Raw genomic sequence first — 24,594 nt, 5'->3', positions numbered from 1 at the left:
CTTTTGACAACGTTTCATCAATGTTTTGAATTCTGACGTTGATTTGACCATTGAATTTTGGTCATTCTCCGACCAAAATATGACAACACAAATACAACGTTGAAACAACATGCCTTTTTGACGACGTTTAATCAATGTTGGATTCTGACGTTGATTTGACCATTGAATTTTGGTCATTTTCCACCCAATATTCTACAACACAAATACAACGTAGAAACAACATGCCTTTTGACAACGTTTAATCAATGTTTTGAATTCTGACGTTGATTCGACCATTGAAATTTGGTCATTTCGCAACCAAAATTTGACAACACAAATACAACGTTGAAACAACATGCCTTTTGACAAATTTAATCAATGTTGGATTCTGACGTTGATTTGACCATTGAAATTTGGTCATTTTCCAACCAATATTCTGCAACACAAATACATTGAAACAACATGCTTCTGATGACAATTATTCAATGTCCGGTTGAGACATGGATTAAACCATTAAAATGTGGTCATTTTCCAACCAAAATACAACAACACAACTATAAAATTGAAACAACATTCTTTTTGACAACAATTTATGTCAAGTTGTGACGTTAATTTGACCATTGAAATTTGGTCATTTCGCAACCAATATTCTACAACACAAATACAACGTTGAAACAACATGCCTTTTGACAGCGTTTAATCAATGTTGGATTCTGACGTTAATTTGACCATGGAATTTTGGTCATTCTCCAACCAATATTTTACAACACAAATACAACGTTGGAACACCATGCTGTATGACAACGTTTATTTAATGTCAGGTTGTCACGTTGATTTGACCATTGAATTTTGGTCATTTTCCAACCAAAATTCTACAGCACAAATACAACGTTGAAACAACATGCCTTATGACGTTTAATCAATGTTGGATTTTGACGTTGATTTGACCATTGAATTTTGGTCATTTTCCACCCAATATTCTACAACACAAATACAACGTAGAAACAACATGCCTTTTGACAACGTTTAATCAATGTTTTGAATTCTGACGTTGATTTGAACATTGAATTTTGGTCATTCTCCGACCAAAATTCTACAACACAAATACAACGTTGAAACAACATGCCTTTTGACAACGTTAAATCAATGTTGGATTCTGACCTTCATTCGACCATCGAAATTTGGTCATTCTCCCAAACAACAACGTCGGACATCCACATTGTCTCAATTTACAAATGCAACTATTCTGCAACGTTGTTTTCAAAGTGACTTTTAGAGGACGCGTGCGTACAATCAACGTTGCATCAATGTCTGGCGCCTGCTGGGTGGACACCATGAGCATGAAAATGAGAAAGGGAGTGGGTCGAGAAGGGAGACGGGCCAAACTACGGTGGGTTACCGCCAGGACAACATCGCTCTGGGGCGCCCTAATCTGAAACGTGTCGACACACACACACACACACACACACACACACACACACACACACACACACACACACATCCTAAATGATGCCCTGTTATCTGGGTGGATGCTACGAGCGTGTGTGACTCTGACACCAACCTGCCTGAGAAATAAATGAATAAATAATTGACATGCACGGAAATAAACGCCATGGCGCTCGCCTCGACGCATTGGAAAAACCGGGCTCGGAATCTGGCAGCACAGATGGCCCGAGCGTTCCGCGCCACCTGTCCTGCTTTTTTTTCCCCCCGACCCAGGTGCTGCCAGAACCGGGCCCAGACCCACCTGGCTCAACGAGGGAAGGTTTTCTTTGAAAGACCTCAAGCGGACTACGGCGGTCTTTGTTTGCGTCCTCAATCAAATCCTGTGGACGAATCGGGCAAAGTTCCCCTGACCTAGTTCCCGGTCCCGTCAACGATGCGTGGTATTGGTCCACATGTGAGGACAAGTGTCACCTGCTATAAAGACCGTGTCGGATAACTGGGGCGGATTGCAAATCGATAGCAGCCTGATTTGCCTCCTGCAGAGCGACGAGGCGAGCGGCCGAAATCAATGCAGGCTGGCAGAGGAGCAGCACTCTGGCGGCCAAATGAGAGTATCGGGAAGGGCAAATCATACCGTTGGCTTTATCGACGAAGGCCCCCTGCGGCGATTCAGGCACACCTCTCCACACAGTGACGGCTTTGGGATAGCCCGGGTCCATGGTTCTCATTTCTTCATTGTAGCGCCAGTACCTGAAAACCAGGTGAAGAAGCAGAGGCGTAAATGTAGGGCAATTTTTTTTGATACATGATTTTAAAGGCCAACTGAAATGAGATTCAGGTCCATTCTGTGTGTCAGACTTGATCATTTCGCCATATTGCCATATTTTTAGTAGAGAACATCGACGATAAAGTTCGCAATTTTTGGTCGCTAATAAAAAAGCCTTAACTATACAGGAAGTAGCAGACGATGTGCGCGTGACGTCACGGGTTGTGGAGCTCCTCACATCTGAACATTGTTTTAAAATCATGGCCACCAGCAGCGAGAGCGATTCGGACCGAGAAAGCGACGATTTCCCCATTAATATTGAGCGAGGATGAAAGATTGGGCGGTTTAGCTCGGTTGGTAGAGCGGCCGTGCCAGCAACTTGAGGGTTGCAGGTTCGATCCCCGCTTCTGCCATCCTAGTCACTGCCGTTGTGTCCTTGGGCAAGACACTTTAACCACCCGCTCCCAGTGCCACCCACACTGGTTTGAATGTAACTTAGATATTGGGTTTCACTATGTAAAGCGCTTTGAGTCACTAGAGAAAAAGCGCTATATAAATATAATTCACTTCACATTCGTGGATGAGGAAAGTTAGAGTGAAGGACTAGAAAGAAGAAAAAAAAAAGACGAGGGCAGTGGGAGCGATTCAGATGTTATTAGACACATTTACTAGGATAATTCTGGAAAATCCCTTCTCTGCTTATTGTGTTACTAGTGTTTTAGTGAGATTATATAACTTTTAGTCGCTAATAAAAAAGCCTTGCCTGTACCGGAAGTAGCAGACGATGTGCGCGTGACGTCACGGGTTGTAGGGCTCCTCACATCTGAATGTTTTTTACAATCATGGCCACCACCAGCGAGAGTGATTCAAACCAAGAAAGCGACAATTTCCCCATTAATTTGAGCGAGGATCAAAGATTTGTGGATGAGGAAAGTGAGAGTGAAGGACTAGATAGAAAAGAAAAAAAAAAGACAGGACAGTGGGAGCGATTCAGATGTTATTAGACACATTTACTAGGATAATTCTGGAAAATCCCTTCTCTGCTTATTGTGTTACTAGTGTTTTAGTGAGATAATATAACTTTTAGTCGCTAATAAAAAAGCCTCGCCTGTACCGGAAGTAGCAGACGATGTGCGCGTGACGTCACAGGTTGTAGGGCTCCTCACATGTGAATATTTTTTACAATCATGGCCACCAGCAGCAAGAGCGATTCAGACCGAGAAAGCAACGATTTCCCCATTAATTTGAGCGAGGATGAAAGATTTGTGGATGAGGATAGTGAGAGTGAAGGACGAGAAAGAAAAAAAAAAGACAGGACAGTGGGAGCGATTCAGATGTTATTAGACACATTTACTAGGATAATTCTGGAAAATCCCTTCTCTGCTTATTGTGTTACTAGTGTTTTAGTGAGATTATATAACTTTTAGTCGCTAATAAAAAAGCCTCGCCTGTACCGGAAGTAGCAGACGATGTGCGCGTGACGTCACGGGTTGTAGGGCTCCTCACATCTGAATATTTCTTACAATCATGGCCACCACCAGCGAGAGTGATTCAGACCAAGAAAGCGACAATTTCCCCATTAATTTGAGCGAGGATCAAAGATCCGTGGATGAGGAAAGTGAGAGTGAAGGACTAGATAGAAAAGAAAAAAAAAAGACAGGACAGTGGAGCGATTCAGATGTTATTAGACACATTTACTAGGATAATTCTGGAAAATCCCTTCTCTGCTTATTGTGTTACTAGTGTTTTAGTGAGATTATATAACTTTTAGTCGCTAATAAAAAAGCCTCGCCTGTACCGGAAGTAGCAGACGATGTGCGCGTGACGTCACGGGTTGTGGAGCTCCTCACATCTGAATATTTTTTACAATCATGGCCACCAGCAGCAAGAGCGATTCAGACCGAGAAAGCAACGATTTCCCCATTAATTTGAGCGAGGATGAAAGATTTGTGGATGAGGATGGTGAGAGTGAAGGACGAGAAAGAAAAAAAAAGACAGGACAGTGGGAGCGATTCAGCTGTTATTAGACACATTTACTAGGATAATTCTGGAAAATCCCTTCTCTGCTTATTGTGTTACTAGTGTTTTAGTGAGATTATATAACTTTTAGTCGCTAATAAAAAAGCCTCGCCTGTACCGGAAGTAGCAGACGATGTGCGCGTGACGTCACGGGTTGTAGGGCTCCTCACATCTGAATATTTCTTACAATCATGGCCACCACCAGCGAGAGTGATTCAGACCAAGAAAGCGACAATTTCCCCATTAATTTGAGCGAGGATCAAAGATCCGTGGATGAGGAAAGTGAGAGTGAAGGACTAGATAGAAAAGAAAAAAAAAAGACAGGATAGTGGGAGCGATTCAGATGTTATTAGACACATTTACTAGGATAATTCTGGAAAATCCCTTCTCTGCTTATCGTGTTACTAGTGTTTTAGTGAGATTATATAACTTTTGGTCGCTAATAAAGAAGCCTTGCCTGTACCGGAAGTAGCAGACGATGTGCGCGTGACGTCACGGGTTGTGGAGCTCCTCACATGTGAATATTTTTTACAATCATGGCCACCAGCAGCAAGAGCGATTCAGACCGAGAAAGCAACTATTTCCCCATTAATTTGAGCGAGGATGAAAGATTTGTGGATGAGGAAAGTGAGAGTGAAGGACTAGATAGAAAAGAAAAAAAAAAGACAGGACAGTGGGAGCGATTCCGATGTTATTAGACACATTTACTAGGATAATTCTGGAAAATCCCTTCTCTGCTTATTGTGTTACTAGTGTTTTAGTGAGATTATATAACTTTTGGTCGCTAATAAAAAAGCCTCGCCTGTACCGGAAGTAGCAGACGATGTGCGCGTGACGTCACGGGTTGTGGAGCTCCTCACATCTGAATATTTTTTACAATCATGGCCACCACCAGCGAGAGTGATTCAGACCAAGAAAGCGACAATTTCCCCATTAATTTGAGCGAGGATCAAAGATCCGTGGATGAGGAAAGTGAGAGTGAAGGACTAGATAGAAAAGACAAAAAAAAGACAGGACAGTGGGAGCGATTCAGATGTTATTAGACACATTTACTAGGATAATTCTGGAAAATCCCTTCTCTGCTTATTGTGTTACTAGTGTTTTAGTGAGATTATATAACTTTTAGTCGCTAATAAAAAAGCCTCGCCTGTACCGGAAGTAGCAGACGATGTGCGCGTGACGTCACAGGTTGTAGGGCTCCTCACATGTGAATATTTTTTACAATCATGGCCACCAGCAGCAAGAGCGATTCAGACCGAGAAAGCAACGATTTCCCCATTAATTTGAGCGAGGATGAAAGATTTGTGGATGAGGATGGTGAGAGTGAAGGACGAGAAAGAAAAAAAAAGACAGGACAGTGGGAGCGATTCAGCTGTTATTAGACACATTTACTAGGATAATTCTGGAAAATCCCTTCTCTGCTTATTGTGTTACTAGTGTTTTAGTGAGATTATATAACTTTTAGTCGCTAATAAAAAAGCCTCGCCTGTACCGGAAGTAGCAGACGATGTGCGCGTGACGTCACGGGTTGTAGGGCTCCTCACATCTGAATATTTCTTACAATCATGGCCACCACCAGCGAGAGTGATTCAGACCAAGAAAGCGACAATTTCCCCATTAATTTGAGCGAGGATCAAAGATCCGTGGATGAGGAAAGTGAGAGTGAAGGACTAGATAGAAAAGAAAAAAAAAAGACAGGATAGTGGGAGCGATTCAGATGTTATTAGACACATTTACTAGGATAATTCTGGAAAATCCCTTCTCTGCTTATCGTGTTACTAGTGTTTTAGTGAGATTATATAACTTTTGGTCGCTAATAAAGAAGCCTTGCCTGTACCGGAAGTAGCAGACGATGTGCGCGTGACGTCACGGGTTGTGGAGCTCCTCACATGTGAATATTTTTTACAATCATGGCCACCAGCAGCAAGAGCGATTCAGACCGAGAAAGCAACTATTTCCCCATTAATTTGAGCGAGGATGAAAGATTTGTGGATGAGGAAAGTGAGAGTGAAGGACTAGATAGAAAAGAAAAAAAAAAGACAGGACAGTGGGAGCGATTCCGATGTTATTAGACACATTTACTAGGATAATTCTGGAAAATCCCTTCTCTGCTTATTGTGTTACTAGTGTTTTAGTGAGATTATATAACTTTTGGTCGCTAATAAAAAAGCCTCGCCTGTACCGGAAGTAGCAGACGATGTGCGCGTGACGTCACGGGTTGTGGAGCTCCTCACATCTGAATATTTTTTACAATCATGGCCACCACCAGCGAGAGTGATTCAGACCAAGAAAGCGACAATTTCCCCATTAATTTGAGCGAGGATCAAAGATCCGTGGATGAGGAAAGTGAGAGTGAAGGACTAGATAGAAAAGACAAAAAAAAGACAGGACAGTGGGAGCGATTCAGATGTTATTAGACACATTTACTAGGATAATTCTGGAAAATCCCTTCTCTGCTTATTGTGTTACTAGTGTTTTAGTGAGATTATATAACTTTTGGTCGCTAATAAAAAAGGCTCGCCTGTACCGGAAGTAGCAGACGATGTGCGCGTGACGTCACGGGTTGTGGAGCTCCTCACATGTGAATATTTTTTACAATCATGGCCACCAGCAGCAAGAGCGATTCAGACCGAGAAAGCAACGATTTCCCCATTAATTTGAGCGAGGATGAAAGATTTGTGGATGAGGATAGTGAGAGTGAAGGACGAGAAAGAAAAAAAAAGACAGGACAGTGGGAGCGATTCAGATGTTATTAGACACATTTACTAGGATAATTCTGGAAAATATCTTCTTTTCTTCGTTTAGTTTATTTCGAACATGACTTACATACAACGTTATACATCAGGTAATTTCATCATTTCGAAAAAAAAAAAAGACAAGGGCAGTGGGAGCGATTCAGATGTTATTAGACACATTTACTAGGATAATTCTGGAAAATCCCTTCTTTTCTTCGTTTAGTTTATTTCGAAAATGACATAGTTATACATCAGATAATTTCATCATTTCGAAAAAAAAAAAAAAGACGAGGGCAGTGGGAGCGATTCAGATGTTATGAGACACATTTACTAGGATAATTCTGGAAAATCCCTTCTTTTCTTTGTTTAGTTTATTTCGAACATGACTTACATACATCATTATACATCAGGTAATTTCCTCATTTCGCAATACATCATGTCCGAAAAGGAGTAGGAAGAAGCAAAGCTTATTCAATCCTACCCCTTTTCCCCCTCAGAGCGCCCACAAATATATACATTAAATTACTGACCTTTACAGCAAAATATCAAAATGACATCTGTGAGTGAGTAACACAGCAGTTTTGTAACATGTACTTAACTATTTCAGTCATTATAAACATACTAAGATGAAGAATATCTTATTTTCAATAAGTTTGAAAGTGTTTCTCATAAGCACTATTCATTTGAACATCCTATTAAACTGGATCATATCACTTATCTGCTTATTGTGTTACTAGTGTTTTAGTGAGATTGTATGGTCATACCTGTAAGTCGGAGGGGTGTGGTGACCGCCAGTGTCTTCGATGGAAGCCACGTTTCTCTACAAAGCAAGGCTCAGATTTTTTTTTCTACCCCCCTCCTCCACCTTGTAAGCATCCGACGGTCGGGTGCGGCCGTTGGGAGGAGGCAAGAGAGTCCGCAGCTGCAGGAAGCGAGGCACGACGCGAGCTCTCCGCTCATAACTACGGTAAGAGCCGACTTAATACCACCATTTTCTCACCGAAACCTGCCGGTTGACATGTGGTAGAGAACCATATTCGCTTGACCGCTCTGTTCCATAGTAAAGCTTCAACTTCGGGAATGTAAACAAGGAAACACCGGCTGTGTTTGTGTTGTTAAAGGCGGCCGCAAAACACCGCTTCCCAGCTACATCTTTCTTCTTTGACGTCTCCATTATTAATCGAACTAATTGCAAAATATTCAGCAACACAGATGTCCAGAATACTGTAATTATGCGATTAAAGCAGACGACTTATAGCTGGAATCGGTGCTGGAACAAAATGTCCACTTAAATCCGTGACGTCATGTGCACACGTCATCATACCGCGACGTTTCAGCAGGACACTTCGGCGCGAAATTTAAAATTGCAATTTAGTAAACTAAACCGGCCGTATCGGCATGTGTTGCAATGTTAATATTTCATCATTGATATATAAACTATCAGACTGCGTGGTGGGTAGTAGTGGCTTTCAGTAGGCCTTTAATCTGAATATTCACTGAATTCAATATGATTAATCAAAATTTATTCTCCCTTGCATAATTTGACTCAACCAAAGGCCTTAGTGACTAAATTGTGTACACTACTGAATTGGGGTCTTTTGGCCACATATGTGGACACATACTGCCATCCGGTGGTGTCAGAAGAGTATAACATACAATAGATTTTGGAGGGGAAAAAAGTGTCAAGATAAGAATTAGCATGTCACTAAACATGAAGTACACATCTGTGTACTCATGGACTTAATTAGTACATGGCTGTACTCTGGCTGTCCAGAGTCCGGGTGGCCTGATGATGTAAATGAGGTGTGGTTGTATTGTGTATTAAGTAAGTGTCCACGAAAGGGCATTTTATGACTTTTTAAAATTTGATTACATGCTATGCTAAGATTTTATTGTCATAATTGTATTGCATGATTTTTGTATCCCTTAAATTTAGGTAGTCAGGGACTGCAGATGGAAATAAGCTATTTAGCTATAATCTGGTACAGAACATATCTGTCTTTGATATCAATGTTTCTTTGCATCCATCCCCATCCTTTTTCTACCGCTTATTCCCTTTGGGGTAGCGGGGGGCGCTGGTGCCTATCTCAGCTACAATCGGGCGGAAGGCGGGGTACACCCTGGACAAGTCACCACCTCATCGCAGGGCCCAACACAGATAGACAGACAACGTTCACACACTAGGGCCAATTTAGTGTTGCCAATCAACCTATCCCCAGGTGCATGTCTTTGGAAGTGGGAGGAAGCCGGAGTACCCGGAGGGAACCCACGCAGTCACGGGGAGAACATGCAAACTCCACACAAAGATCCCGAACCCAGGATTGAACCCTGACAACTTTTTTTTTTTTTGCAAATAATCATTAACTTTAGAATTTGATGCCAGCAACACGTGACAAAGAAGTTGGGAAAGGTGGCAATACACACTAATACAGTTGAGGAAGGCTCATCAAACGCTTATTTGGAACATCCCACAGGTGTGCAGGCTAATTGGGAACAGGTGGGTGCCATGATTGGGTATAAAAGCAGCTTCCATGAAATGCTAAGTAATTCACAAACAAGGATGGGGTGAGGGTCACCACTTTGTAAGCAAATTGTCGAACAGTTTTAGAACAACATTTCTCAACCCAAGGATTTTAGGGATTTTACCATCTACGGTCCGGTAAAATCATCAAAAGGTTCAGAGAATCTGGAGAAATCACTGCACGTAAGCGATGATATTACGGACCTTTGATCCCTCAGGCGGCACTGTGTCAAAAACCGACATCAGTGTGTAAAGGATATCCCCACATGGGCTCAGGAACACTTCATGAAACCACTGTCAGTAACTACAGTTGGTCGCTACATCTGTAAGTGCAAGTTAAAACTCTACTATGCCAAGCCAAAGCCATTTATCAACAACACCCAGGAACGCCGCCGGCTTCGCTGGGCCCGAGCTCATCTAAGATGGACTGATGCAAAGTGGAAAAGTGTTCTGTGGTTTGACGAGTCCACATTTCAAATTATATTTGGAAACTGTGGACGTGGTGTTCTCCGGAACAAAGAGGAAAATAACCATCCGGATAGTTATAGGCGCAAAGTTCAAAAGCCAGCATCTATGATGGTATGGGGGTGCATTAGTGCCCAAGGCATGGGTAACTTACACATCTGTGAAGGCACCATTAATGCTGAATGGTCCATACAGGTTTTGGAGCAACATATGTTGTCATCCAAGCAACGTTATCATGGACGCCCCTGCTTATTTCAGCAAGACGATGCCAAGCCATGTGTTACAACAGCGTGGCTTTGTAGTAAAAGAGTGCGGGTACTTTCAGTCCAGACATGTCTTCCATGGAAAATGTGTGGCGCATTATGAACCGTAAAATACGACAACAAGACCCCGGACTGTTGAACGACTGAAGCTCTACATAAAACAAGAATGGGAAAGAATTTCACTTTCAAAGCTTCAACAATTAGTTTCCTCAATTCCCAAACGTTTATTGAGTGTTGTTAAAAGAAAAGGTGATGTAACACAGTGGTGAACATGCCCTTTCCCAACTACTTTGGCACGTGTTGCAGCCATGAAATTCTAAGTTAATTATTATTTGCAAAATAAAGTTTATGAGTTTGAACATCAAATATCTTGTCTTTGTAGTGCATTCAACTGAATATGGGTTGAAAATTATTTGCAAATCATTGTATTCTGTTTATATTTACATCTAACACAATTTCCCAACTCATATGGAAACAGGGTTTGTAAAATAGCTTCGAGGTCGGTAAGCACGACCAAAATTATTCCGGAATTAAAACGGTACATTTCCGTGTATTCTGTTACGAGACAAAGCCAACTCATACGGAAACGGGGTTTGTACATCTGGTCTTGCGCTCCTATTTTGGTGGCTTTTCCTCTTTTTTTGTTGGTATTTTCCTTGTAGCGGTTTCATGTCTTCCTTTGAGCGAAATTTCCCGCATCTACTTTGTTTTATCAATCAAGAAAACTTCGGTTGTTTTTTTTATCCTTCTTTGTGGGGGACATTGCTGATTGTCATCCATTGCTCTCGTCCTCTCCAAGGTTCTCATAGTCATCATTGTCACCGACGTCCCACTGGGTGTGAGTTTTTCCTTGCCCTTATGTGGGCCTACCGAGGATCTCGTAGTGGTTTGTGTTGTGGTTTGTGCAGCCCTTTGAGACACTAGTGATTTAGGGCTATATAAGTAAACATTGATTGATGTTCGGATGTACTTTGTCTCTGCTCCACAGTAAGTCTTTGCTGTCGTCCAGCATTCTGTTTTTGTTTACTTTGTAGCCAGTTCAGTTTTAGTTTTGTTCTGCATAGCCTTCCCTTTTCTTTGGGGCACTCACCTTTTGTTTATTTTTGGTTTAAGCATTAGGTACCTTTTTACCTGTACACTGCCTCCCGCTGTTTCCGACAACTACAAAGCAATTAGCTACCTGCTGCCACCTACTGATATGGAAGAGTATTACACGGCTACTCTGCCGAGTTCTAGACTGCATCGACACTTAACAACAACACATCATTTATCACCGATTCTGTTCATAACTTTTATGGACAGAATTTCTAGGCGCAGTCAAGGCGTTGAGGGGTTCCGGTTTGGTGGCCGCGGGATTAGGTCTCTGCTTTTTGCAGATGATGTGGTCCTGATGGCTTCATCTGACCGGGATCTTCAGCTCTCACTGGATCGGTTCGTGGCCGAGTGTGAAGCGACCGGAATGACAATCAGCACCTCCAAGTCCGAGTCCATGGTTCTCGCCCGGAAAAGGGTGGAGTGCCATCTCCGGGTTGGGGAGGAGACCCTGCCCCAAGTGGAGGAGTTCAAGTACCTAGGAGTCTTGTTCACGAGTGGGGGAAGAGTGGATCGTGAGATCGACAGGCGGATCGGTGCGGCGTCTTCAGTAATGCGGACGCTGTATCGATCCGTTGTGGTGAAGAAGGAGCTGAGCCGGAAGGCAAAGCTCTCAATTTACCGGTCGATCTACGTTCCCATCCTCACCTATGGTCATGAGCTTTGGGTCATGACCGAAAGGATAAGATCACGGGTACAAGCGGCCGAAATGAGTTCTCCCTTAGAGATAGGGTGAGAAGCTCTGTCATCCGGGAGGAACTCAAAGTAAAGCCGCTGCTCCTTCACATGGAGAGGAGCCAGATGAGGTGGTTCGGGCATCTGGTCAGGATGCCACCCGAACGCCTGCCGAGGGAGGTGTTTAGGGCACGTCCAACCGGTAGGAGGCCTGGGAACGCCTCGGGATCCCCCGGGAAGAGCTGGACAAAGTGGCTGGGGAAAGGGAAGTCTGGGCTTCCCTGCTTAGGCTGTTGCCCCCGCGACCCGACCTCGGATAAGCGGAAGAAGATGGATGGATGGACATCATTTGCAGACTATAATTACTTGGTTTGCAACAAATATTTGAACCCAAATAGGGTTACCGCTAATCGACAGTGCGCCTAATAATGGTGGTAAGTTGGTTCCACTGCACTTTAATGTTGTTCCGATCCCCCAAAAAACTACCTGTCCCCTTTGAAGAAGTAGGTCTTGGCCACGTCTTCCCACCACACCGCCGTGTCGATGCTCTGCGCCGGCATGCCGTGGCCGAACTGGCTGATGTCCTTCGGGTAGCCAGACAGCAGCACCGTGTCCTTAAACACCCAGAACTGCTTCCCTGTTGATTGGAAAAGGGAGGGAAAAAAGAAAAAGAAAAAAAGGCACATATTGAGAGAAGGAAGGACAAGTAACAGCATGGCTTCCCCTCCAGGTGGAATACACGAGGAGGGCAGATTTACAAGGACAGTCATTGTGTACAATGTTTCTCCAACTTCAAATAGGACACAGGTTAGTTCTCGCTGCTCTTTGCTTTACTGGGAATTGCTGGAATATTAACTATGAGGAGATGAAATATAAATAAAAAGCACAAACTATCGGGCTATTTTCTATTGGGGCTCCAGTACTCTGGAATGCCCTCCCGGTAACAGTCGGAGATGCATTTAAGTCTTAGAACTAATTTGCATACTCTAGCTTTTAAATAGATCCCCTTTTTAGACCAGTTGATCTGCCGTTTCTTTTCTTTTCTCCTCTTTCCCCCTCTCCCTTGTGGAAGGGGGGGGGGGGGGGCACAGAGTCGAGACCCGGGGTGGACCACTCGCCTGTGCATCGGTTGGGGACATCTCTGCGCTGCTGACCCGTCTCCGCTCGGGATGGTCTCCTGCTGGCCCTACTATGGACTGGACTCTCACTATTATATTAAATCCACTATGGACTGGACTCTCACACTATTATGTTAAATCCACCATGGACTGTACTCTCACACTATTATGTTAGATCCACTATGGACTGGACTCTCACTACAAAGTTAGATCTACTACGGACTGGACTTTCACAATATTATGTTAGATCCACTATGGACTGGACTCTCCCACTATTATGTTAGATCCACTGTGGACTGGACTCTCACTATTATGTTAGATCCACTATGGACTGGACTCTCACACTGTTATGTTAGATCCACTGTGGACTGGACTCTCACTATTATGTTAGATCCACTATGGACTGGACTCTCACACTGTTATGTTAGATCCACTATGGACTGAACTCTCACTATTATGTTAGATCTACTATGGACTGGATTCTCACACTATTATGTTAAATCCACTATGGACTGGACTCTCAAAATATTATGTTAAATCCACTATGGACTGGACTCTCACTATTAAGTTAGATCCACTATGGACTGGACTCTCACACTATTATGTTAGATCCACTATGGACTGGACTCTCACAATATTATGTTAAATCCACTATGGACTGGACTCTCACTATTATGTTAGATCCACTATGGACTGGACTCTCACACTATTATGTTAGATCCACTATGGACTGGACTCTGACTATTATGTTAGATCCACTATGGACTGGACTCTCACAATATTATGTTAGATCCACTATGGACTGGACTCTCACACTATTATGTTAGATCCACTATGGACTGGACTCTCACAATATTATGTTAAATCCACTATGGACTGGACTCTCACAATATTACGTTAAATCCACTATGGACTGGACTCTCACTATTATGTTAGATCCACAATGGACTCGACTCTCACACTATTATGTTAGATCCACTATGGACTGGACTTTCACTATTATGTTAGATCCACAATGGACTGGACTCTCACTATAATGTTAGATCCACAATGGACTGGACTCTCACACTATTATGTTAGATCCACTATGGACTGGACTCTCACAATATTATGTTGGATCCACGATGGACTGGACTCTCACTATTATGTTAGATCCACTATGGACTGGACTCCCACTATTATATTAGATCCACTATGGACTGGACTCTCACTATTATGTTAGATCCACTATGGACTGGACTCCCACTATTATATTACATCCACTATGGACTTGACTTTCACTACCATATTAGATCCACTATGGACTTGACTCTCACTATTATGTTAGATCCACTATGGACTGGTAGTGTTTTGCCAAGAGGATTATTTCTAATGTGTACATTTTCAGGATGTGCTCGTTCCACTCTGAAGTTGTCTTTATTTTTAAGTCATCATGCCATGATTTCACCAGTCCGGCCCACATGTGAATAGATTGAGCTAGAATGAGTCCGACACCCCTGCTTTAAACAGTCTATTGAGGCATTACATGTTGTTTCTTTTACAGATGTCCGATAATGGCTTTTTTGCCGATATTCCGATATTGTCCAACTCTTAATTACCGATTCCAATATCAGCCGGAAACCAACATTGAATGACCGTGACCTTTGATCCCTCAGATGGCACTGCATCAAAAACCGACATCAATCTCTAAAGGATATCACCACATGGTCTCAGGAACACTTCAGAAAACCACTGTCACTAAATACAGTTCGTCGCTACATCTGTAAGTGCAAGTTAAAGCTCTACTATGCAAAGCGAAAGCCATTTATCAACAACATCCAGAAACGCCGCCGGCTTCTCTAGGCCTGAGATCATCTTAGAAGGACTTATGCAAAGTGGAAAAGTGTTCTGTGGTCTGACGAGTCCACATTTCAAATTATTTTTGGAAATATTCGACATTGTGTCATCCGGACCAAAGGGGAAGCGAACCATCCAGACAGTTATCGACGCAAAGTTCAAAAGCCAGCATCTGTGATGGTATGGGGGTGCATTAGTGCCCAAGGCATGGGTAACTTACACATCTGTGAAGGCACCATTAATGCTGAAAGGTACATACAGGTTTTGGAACAACATATGCTGCCATCTAAGCGCCGTCTTTTTCATGGACGCCCCTGCTTATTTCAGCAAGACAATGCCAAGCCACATTCAGCACGTGTTACAACAGCGTGGCTTCGTAAAAAAAGAGTGCGGGTACTTTCCTGGCCCGCCTGCAGTCCAGACCTGTCTCCCGTCGAAAATGTGTGGTGCAATATGAAACGTAAAATACGACAGCGGAGACCCCGGACTGTTGAACGACTGAAGCTCTACATAAAACAAGAATGGGAAATAATTCCACTTGCAAAGCTTCAACAATTAGTTTCCTCAGTTCCCAAACGTTTATTGAGTGTTGTTAAAAGAAAAGGTGATGTAACACAGTGGTGAACATGCCCTTTCCCAACTACTTTGGCACGTGTTGCAGCCATGAAATTCTAAGTTAATTATTATTTACAAAAAAAATATAAAGTTTATGAGTTTGAACATCAAATATGTTGTCTTTGTAGCATATTCAACTGAATATGGGTTGAAAAAGATTTGCAAATCTTTTTTTTCTGTTTTTATTTACCTCTAAGACAATTTCCCAACTCAAATGGAAACGGGGTTTGTATTTAAAAATTCAACCCTCGTTTGTTTTGTAATAACTACAAAACACATTAGTGAGGTTTTTTTCTGGCTTTTTCCCTGACTCGCCTCCCCAAGTTGCTCTCTGCTTATAAAGAAACTCCTTCCTGCGGAGTAATTAAATGAAACTGCAGGCTTTTGACACGGTCTGACCCCAGGAAGTGCTTTTCTTCTAGGAGAGGGTGGGTGGACAAGCAGGAAGTGGGGGTGGTCGCACACATGAAAGGGGGGGGGGGGGGGGCGGGGAGAAAGGAAAGCCGAGTGATGACGGAAGGCGGGGGGGATTGAGGCCATTTTTAAAGTCCTACTACCGACCACACAGTCTGATAGTTTATATATCAATAATGAAATATTAACATTGCAACACATGCCAATACGGCCTTTTTAGTTTACTAAATTGCAATTTTAAATTTCCCGCGAGATATCCTGTTGAAAACGTCGCGGAATGATGACGCTTATGTTGAAGCGTGCTTGTGACGTTATTGGTTGGAGCGGACATTTTCAGCCCAGCACCACACACGGCTAAAAGTTGTCTCTTTTCATCGCATAATTACGCAGTATTTTGGACATCTGTGTTGCTGAATCTTTTGCAATTTGTTCAATTGATAATGGAGACGTCAAAGAAGAATGCTGTTGGTGGAAAGCGGTGGATTGCAGCTGCCTTTAGCAAACGAAACACAGCCGGTGTTTCTTTGTTTGTTGTGAAGCTTTAACACAGAGCGGTCAAGCGAACATGTTTCTCTACGTCAACCAGCAAGTTTTTGGATGGGAATATTGTGTTATTAAGTCGGCTCTTACCGGAGACTTCGGTGGATTATGCGACCTCCTCCTGCAGCTCTAAAAGGCAGCTGTGATCTGGGCTCCTCGGCTTCTTAGGGGCGGTTTAGCTCGGTTGGTAGAGCGGCCGTGCCAGCAACTTGAGGGTTGCAGGTTCGATTCCCGCTTCCGCCATCCTAGTTACTGCCGTTGGGTCCTTGGGCAAGACACTTTACCCACCTGCTCCCAGTGCCACCCACACTGGTTTGAATGTAACTTAGATATTGGGTTTCACTATGTAAAGCGCTTTGAGTCACTAGAGAAAAAAGCGTTATATAAATATATAATTCACTTCACTTCTTACAGAGACACTGGCGTTCACCGCAGCCATCCGACCTTCAGGTATGACTTTATAATCTCACTAAAACACTATTAAAACAATAAGCAGATAAGGGGTTTTCCAGAATTATCCTAGTCAATTGCACTTCACTTCTTACAGAGACACTGGCGTTCACCGCAGCCATCCGACCTTCAGGTATGACTTTATAATCTCACTAAAACACTATTAAAACAATAAGCAGATAAGGGATTTTCCAGAATTATCCTAGTAAATTGCACTTCACTTCACTTCTTACAGAGACACTGGCGTTCACCGCAGCCATCCGACCTTCAGGTATGACTTTATAATCTCACTAAAACACTATTAAAACAATAATCAGACAAGGGATTTTCCAGAATTATCCTAGTAAATTGCACTTCACTTCACTTCTTACAGAGACACTGGCGTTCACCGCAGCCATCCGACCTTCAGGTATGACTTTATAATCTCACTAAAACACTATTAAAACAATAAGCAGATAAGGGATTTTCCAGAATTATCCTAGTAAATTGCACTTCACTTCTTACAGAGACACTGGCGTTCACCGCAGCCATCCGACCTTCAGGTATGACTTTATAATCTCACTAAAACACCATTAAAACAATAAGCAGATAAGGGATTTTCCAGAATTATCCTAATAAATTGCACTTCACTTCTTACAGAGACACTGGCGTTCACCGCAGCCATCCGACCTTCAGGTATGACTTTATAATCTCACTAAAACACTATTGAAACAATAAGCAGATAAGGGATTTTCCAGAATTATCCTAGTAAATTGCACTTCACTTCACTTCTTACAGAGACACTGGCGTTCACCGCAGCCATCCGACCTTCAGGTATGACTTTATAATCTCACTAAAACACTATTAAAACAATAAGCAGATAAGGGATTTTCCAGAATTATCCTAGTAAATTGCACTTCACTTCACTTCTTACAGAGACACTGGCGTTCACCGCAGCCATCCGAACTTCTGGTATGACTTTATAATCTCACTAAAACACTATTAAAACAATAATCAGACAAGGGATTTTCCAGAATTATCCTAGTAAATTGCACTTCACTTCACTTCTTACAGAGACACTGGCGTTCACCGCAGCCATCCGACCTTCAGGTATGACTTTATAATCTCACTAAAACACTATTAAAACAATAAGCAGATAAGGGATTTTCAGAATTATCCTAGTAAATTGCACTTCACTTCTTACAGAGACACTGGCGTTCACCGCAGCCATCCGACCTTCAGGTATGACTTTATAATCTCACTAAAACACCATTAAAACAATAAGCAGATAAGGGATTTTCCAGAATTATCCTAATAAATTGCACTTCACTTCTTACAGAGACACTGGCGTTCACCGCAGCCATCCGACCTTCAGGTATGACTTTATAATCTCACTAAAACACTATTGAAACAATAAGCAGATAAGGGATTTTCCAGAATTATCCTAGTAAATTGCACTTCACTTCACTTCTTACAGAGACACTGGCGTTCACCGCAGCCATCCGACCTTCAGGTATAACTTTATAATCTCACTAAAACACTATTAAAACAATAAGCAGATAAGGGATTTTCCAGAATTATCCTAGTAAATTGCACTTCACTTCACTTCTTACAGAGACACTGGCGTTCACCTCAGCCATCCGACCTTTAGGTATGACTTTATAATCTCACTAAAACACTATTAAAACAATAAGCAGATCAGGGATTTTCCAGAATTATCTTACTAAATATGTCTAATTACATCTAAAACACTCCCACTGCTGCCGCCTTTTCTTTTTTTAGTGCTTCAATCTAACTTTCCTCATCCACGAATCTTTCATCCTCGCTCAAATTAATGGGGAAATCCTCGCTTTCTCGGTCCGAATCGCTCTCGCTGCTGGTGGCCATGATTGTAAACAATGTTCAGATGTGAGGAGCTCCACAACCCGTGACGTCACGCGCACATCGTCTGCTACTTCCGGTACAGGCAAGGCTTTTTTATTAGCGACCGAAAGTTGCAAACTTTTATCGTCGATGTTCTCTACTAAATCCTTTCAGCGAAAATATGGCAATATCGCGAAACGATCAAGTATGACACATAAAATGGACCTGCTATCCCCGTTTAAATAAGAACATCTCATTTCAGTAGGCCTTTGAAAGCAATTAAAAGCCCATGTCCGTAGTCAAACGCTTACAATTCTATGTACACACTCAATTGTTAGCATTTGACAATAATAATGTTGATTTAAAATTTAAAAAGTTTAAGTTCAAAACCACTTTCCATCACAAAGACCCGCTTACAATATATTTAACCCACACTCAGAGATGAAACAAGATGTCGATAACGTTTATCGCCCCTGTCGTTCTTATTTTCCTGCAAACCACAATACCAGTCTTGTGTCGTCGAAAAGTCCTCGTGAAGTGTCAATGTTTTATATTTTCTTCCGTACACAACAAACATCTCATTTATTCATCCCGAGTCTTTCATATTCTCTTTCAACAGGAAACGGGACAGCTTTTCCTGCAAGCGCTTCATGTTTGAGCTGCTATTATTTAACAGGAACTTGCTAAACTGATACGCATTTCCATTTATCAGTCCGTTCGTTTTATATCCAGCTTGTCCTTATTAGGATGGCAGAGCAGATAGCGGTATCGATTATGCATGCACCACCAAAACCCTCAAATCTAGACTCCAAACATCCCAGAACAAGCTAGTCAGGTTACTTCTAGACCTCCACCCCAGATCACACCTCACTCCTACCCACTTCTCCAAAGTGGGCTGGCTCAGGGTGGAGGACCGAGTAAAACAACTTGCACTGAGCCTGGTCCGTAAAATCCGCTACACCTCCATGATACCGATTGCCATGTTAAACGACTTCCAGAACGTAAATGGCCGGCATAACCACAACACCAGGGGGAGCTCCACAAACCGAGTTAAACCCAGATTCCGATCTAACAAAGGTCTTAACTCATTCTCCTTCTATGCCACATCAATATGGAATGCACTCCCAACAGGGGTAAAAGTAAGTGCAACCCGATCCTTCTTCAGAACCGTACTAAAAGAACACCTCCAGGCAACTACAACCCTAGACTAACACCCTCCCCCCACCACATCCCACCTAAATAATCAAATACAACTTATGTTTTCTGAACTCACGTTGTTCACTGCTCACTGTACATATCCTACCAAGTCAGACCTAGAATGTTTCAATGTCCATTTCTCAGATGACGCAATTGTTGATGACTGAAGTATGCTGATATAAACTAAGCCCCCCGCCCCAACCCCCCCGGAGTGTAAATAATTCAATGATGATTAACTTGTGTGATGACTGTATTATGCTGATAGTATATATGTCGGAAAAAAAATATGTAAATTATCAAACAACTTTCCGTTCTCTGAGTTCCCGCTGAACAGACAAGAGGCCCTCTTTGTTGCACTAAGCCAAAGGCTTGGAAAATCCCGCTGTGTACAATGGGAGGAGACGGGAGGGGTTATCTATTTTGATCTGCCCAAGCTCGAACCAGGACCAGTACAAGCCCGAGGCACCTTTATCTTTTGTGTTTGGGGCGGCATGGCGTAGTGGGTAGAGCGGATGTGGCGGAAACCTGAGGGTTGCAGGTTCGCTTCCCGCCTATTGACATCCAAATCGCTGCAGTTGTGTCCTTGGGCAGGACACTTCACCCTTGCCGCTCACAGTGGTGAATGACTGATGAATGAATGATTGGTGGTGGTCGGAGGGGCCGTAGGCGCAAACTGGCAGCCACGCTTCCGTCAGTCTACCCCAGGGCAGCTGTGGCTACAAATGTAGCTTACCACCACCAGGTGTGAATGAATGATGGGTTCCCACTTCTCTGTGAGCGCTTTGAGTATATAACAATAGAAAAGCGCGATATAAATCTAATCCATTAATATTATTATTATTGTTAATGTGACCGAAAACAATGGCTGTTTACATACCCCCCTTCCTTTAGAAACAGCTGTTGTTATGTAAACAGGGGATATCCAAATAAAAGAGGAGATGTGAACCTTTTTTTCGTTAGAGCGTGGGTGACACTGTAAGAGGTTACAGGTCGACATGTTTCTCCTTATATTGAAGCAAAATTGAATTCTGTCTCTGTTTATTTCCTTGCTTCTTGTCCTGTTTAATAGATGTCATCGATGTTTGAACCTGACATATATTTGTACCGTGAATTGATTAACGTGGACCCCGACTTAAACAAGTTGAAAAACTTATTCCGGTGTTACCATTTAGTGGTCAATTGTACGGAATATGTATTGTACTGTGCTATCTAATAACATTTTGATTTAAGACCTGCCCAAGCTCGATCCAGGACCAGTCCAAGCCCGAGGCATATTTTTTCTTTTGTGGTAATGTGACCGAAAAAGATGGCTGTTTACATACCCCCCCCCCCCATTCTTTTAGAAACAGCTGTTGTTATGTAAACAGCGAATATCCAAATAAAAGAGGAGATGTGAACCTTTATTTTGTTAGAGCGTGGGTGACACTGTAAGAGGTTACAAGTCGACACGTTTCTCCTTATATTGAAGCAAAATTGAATTCTGTCTCCGTTTATTTCCTTTCTTCTTGTCTTGTTTAATAGATGTCATCGATGTTTGAACCTGACATATATTTGTACCTTGAATTGATTAACGTGGACTTAAACAAGTTGAAAAACTTATTCAGGTGTTACCATTTAGTGGTCAATTGTACGGAATATGTACTGTTCTGTGCAATCTAATAACATTTTGATCTAAGACCTGCCCAAGCTCGATCCAGGACCAGTCCAATCCCGAGGCATATTTTTTCTTTTGTGTTAATGTGACCGAAAACGATGGCTGTTTACATACACCCCCCCCCCCCCCCATTCTTTTAGAAACAGCCGTTGTTATGTAAACAGGGAATATCCAAATAAAAGAGGAGATGTGAACCTTTTTTTTGTTAGAGCGTGGGTGACACTGTAAGAGGTTACAAGTCGACATGTTTCTCCTTATATTGAAGCAAAATTGAATTCTGTCTCTGTTTATTTCCTTGCTTCTTGTCCTGTTTAATAGATGTCATCGATGTTTGAACCTGACATATATTTGTACCGTGAATTGATTAACGTGGACCCCGACTTAAGCAAGTTGAAAACGTATTCCGGTGTTACCATTTAGTGGTTAATTGTACGGAATATGTACTGTTCTGTGCAATCTAAAAACATTTTGATCTAAGACCTGCCCAAGCTCGATCCAGGACCAGTCCAATCCCGAGGCATATTTTTTCTTTTGTGTTAATGTGACCGAAAACGATGGCTGTTTACATACCCCCCCACAACCCCCCATTCCTTTAGAAACAGCTGTTTTTATGTAAACAGGGAATATCCAAATAAAAGAGGAGATGTGAACCTTTATTTCGTTAGAGCGTGGGTGACACTGTAAGAGGTTACAAGTTGATACGTTTCTCCTCATATTGAGCAAAATTGAATTCTGTCTCTGTTTATTTCCTTGCTTCTTGTCCTGTTTAATAGATGTCATCGATGTTGGAACCTGACATACATTTGTACCATGAATTGATTAACGTGGACCCCGACTTAAACAAGTTGAAAAACTTATTCGGGTGTTACCATTTAGTGGTCAATTGTACGGAATATGTACTGGTCTGTGCAATCTAACAACATTTTGATCTAAGACCTGCCCAAGCTCGATCCAGGACCAGTCCAAGCCCGAGGCATCTTTATTCTTTTGTGTTAATATGACCGAAAATGATGTCTGTTCACATAATCCCCCCACGCCCCCATTCTTTTAGAAACAGCTGTTTTTATGTAAACAGGGAATATCCAAATAAAAGAGGAGATGTGAACCTTTATTTCGTTAGAGCGTGGGTGACACTGTAAGAGGTTACAAGTCGACACGTTTCTCCTCAAATTGAGCAAAATTGAATTCTGTCTCTGTTTATTTCCTTGCTTCTTGTCCTGTTTAATAGATGTCATCGATGTTGGAACCTGACATATATTTGTACCGTGAATTGATTAACGTGGACCCCGACTTAAACAAGTTGAAAACGTATTCGGGTGTTACCATTTAGTGGTCAATTGTACGGAATATGTACTGTTCTGTGCAATCTAATAACATTTTGATCTAAGACCTGCCCAAGCTCGATCCAGGACCAGTCCAAGCCCGAGGCATATTTTTTCTTTTGTGGTAATGTGACCGAAAACGATGGCTGTTTACATACCCCCCCACCCCCCATTCCTTTAAAAACAGCTGTTTTTATGTAAACAGGGAATATCCAAATAAAAAGGTTTTGTGAACCTTTATTTTGTTAGAGCGTGGGTGACACTGTAAGAGGTTACAAGTTGATACGTTTCTCCTCATATTGAGCAAAATTGAATTCGGTCTCCATTATTTCCTTTCTTCTTGTCTTGTTTAATAGATGTCATCGATGTTGGAACCTGACATACATTTGTACCATGAATTGATTAACGTGGACCCCGACTTAAACAAGTTGAAAACGTATTCCGGTGTTACCATTTAGTGGTTAATTGTACGGAATATGTACTGTTCTGTGCAATCTAATAACATTTTGATCTAAGACCTGCCCAAGCTCGATCCAGGACCAGTCCAATCCCGAGGCATATTTTTTCTTTTGTGTTAATGTGACCGAAAACGATGGCTGTTTACATACCCCCCCACAACCCCCCATTCCTTTAGAAACAGCTGTTTTTATGTAAACAGGGAATATCCAAATAAAAGAGGAGATGTGAACCTTTATTTCGTTAGAGCGTGGGTGACACTGTAAGAGGTTACAAGTTGATACGTTTCTCCTCATATTGAGCAAAATTGAATTCTGTCTCTGTTTATTTCCTTGCTTCTTGTCCTGTTTAATAGATGTCATCGATGTTGGAACCTGACATACATTTGTACCATGAATTGATTAACGTGGACCCCAACTTAAACAAGTCGAAAACGTATTCAGGTGTTACCATTTAGTGGTCAATTGTACGGAATATGTACTGTACTGTGCAATCTAATAACATTTTGATCTAAGACCTGCCCAAGCTCGATCCAGGACCAGTCTTTTTTTTCCAGGGTTCATGTCCGAATTATGAGCAGAATACATAAATGTTGTCTGTGTAGACGTGGCAACTGCCATCCTCCCCCATGTATCACATTTGAAATTTATACGCCGCAATTATAATAATTCTGCCATGGCTAAAGCCAGTATCAACATTATTAAAAGTCAGAGCTGGAGGATTACGGGGGATTTTGCGACCAAGTGAGCAAAAAATTGGTTTAATCTTCCAAAGATTTGCAATGAAATAAGAGGTAGGGAGGTTCCCTTCCTTGATAAGATCGTGTAGAGCCAAGAAACCAAGACAAGTAAACCTGGTGGTCAAACCGTAACGCAGACATGTGAAGGATCTGGTTTTTACCTTTGAAGAAAACAAACTTCCCTTCGCTGTTCTCGTACACCGCGTCAATCTTGGGCGGCAGACCCCTCCAGAACACACTGATGAGCATGGGGTACCCGGGCATCACAGCGTTGTCTCGGACTCGCCAAAACCAGTGGTCCTGGAAAGACAAGAAGAGGGATTCAAACAAAGCCCGTTGCAGCAGGGATATTCAACTACCGTATTTTTCCGGACGATAAGGCGCACTTAAAATCTTATTTTACAGCCTAATACACGGGATAATTCTGGTATGCTTGCTGACCTCAAAGTA

At 42.3% G+C, this 24,594-nt stretch overlaps 1 protein-coding gene across 1 annotated transcript in view; it reads right to left on the bottom strand.

Annotated features, from left to right (window-relative positions):
- LOC133569735 (matrix metalloproteinase-16-like) overlaps window positions 1–24,594 on the bottom strand; it is a 227,574-nt gene that overhangs the window by 12,694 nt on the left and 190,286 nt on the right. Inside the window, 3 exon segments of the mRNA XM_061922287.1 lie at window positions 2,060–2,175; window positions 12,448–12,598; window positions 24,306–24,444. Coding sequence (XP_061778271.1) covers window positions 2,060–2,175; window positions 12,448–12,598; window positions 24,306–24,444 — 406 coding nt within the window.

This window comes from Nerophis ophidion, linkage group LG15, assembly GCF_033978795.1.
Source record: "Nerophis ophidion isolate RoL-2023_Sa linkage group LG15, RoL_Noph_v1.0, whole genome shotgun sequence".
NCBI lineage: Eukaryota > Metazoa > Chordata > Actinopteri > Syngnathiformes > Syngnathidae > Nerophis > Nerophis ophidion.
Note: the sequence above shows the minus strand (reverse complement) of the source record. Positions and strands in the feature narration are given on the sequence as shown.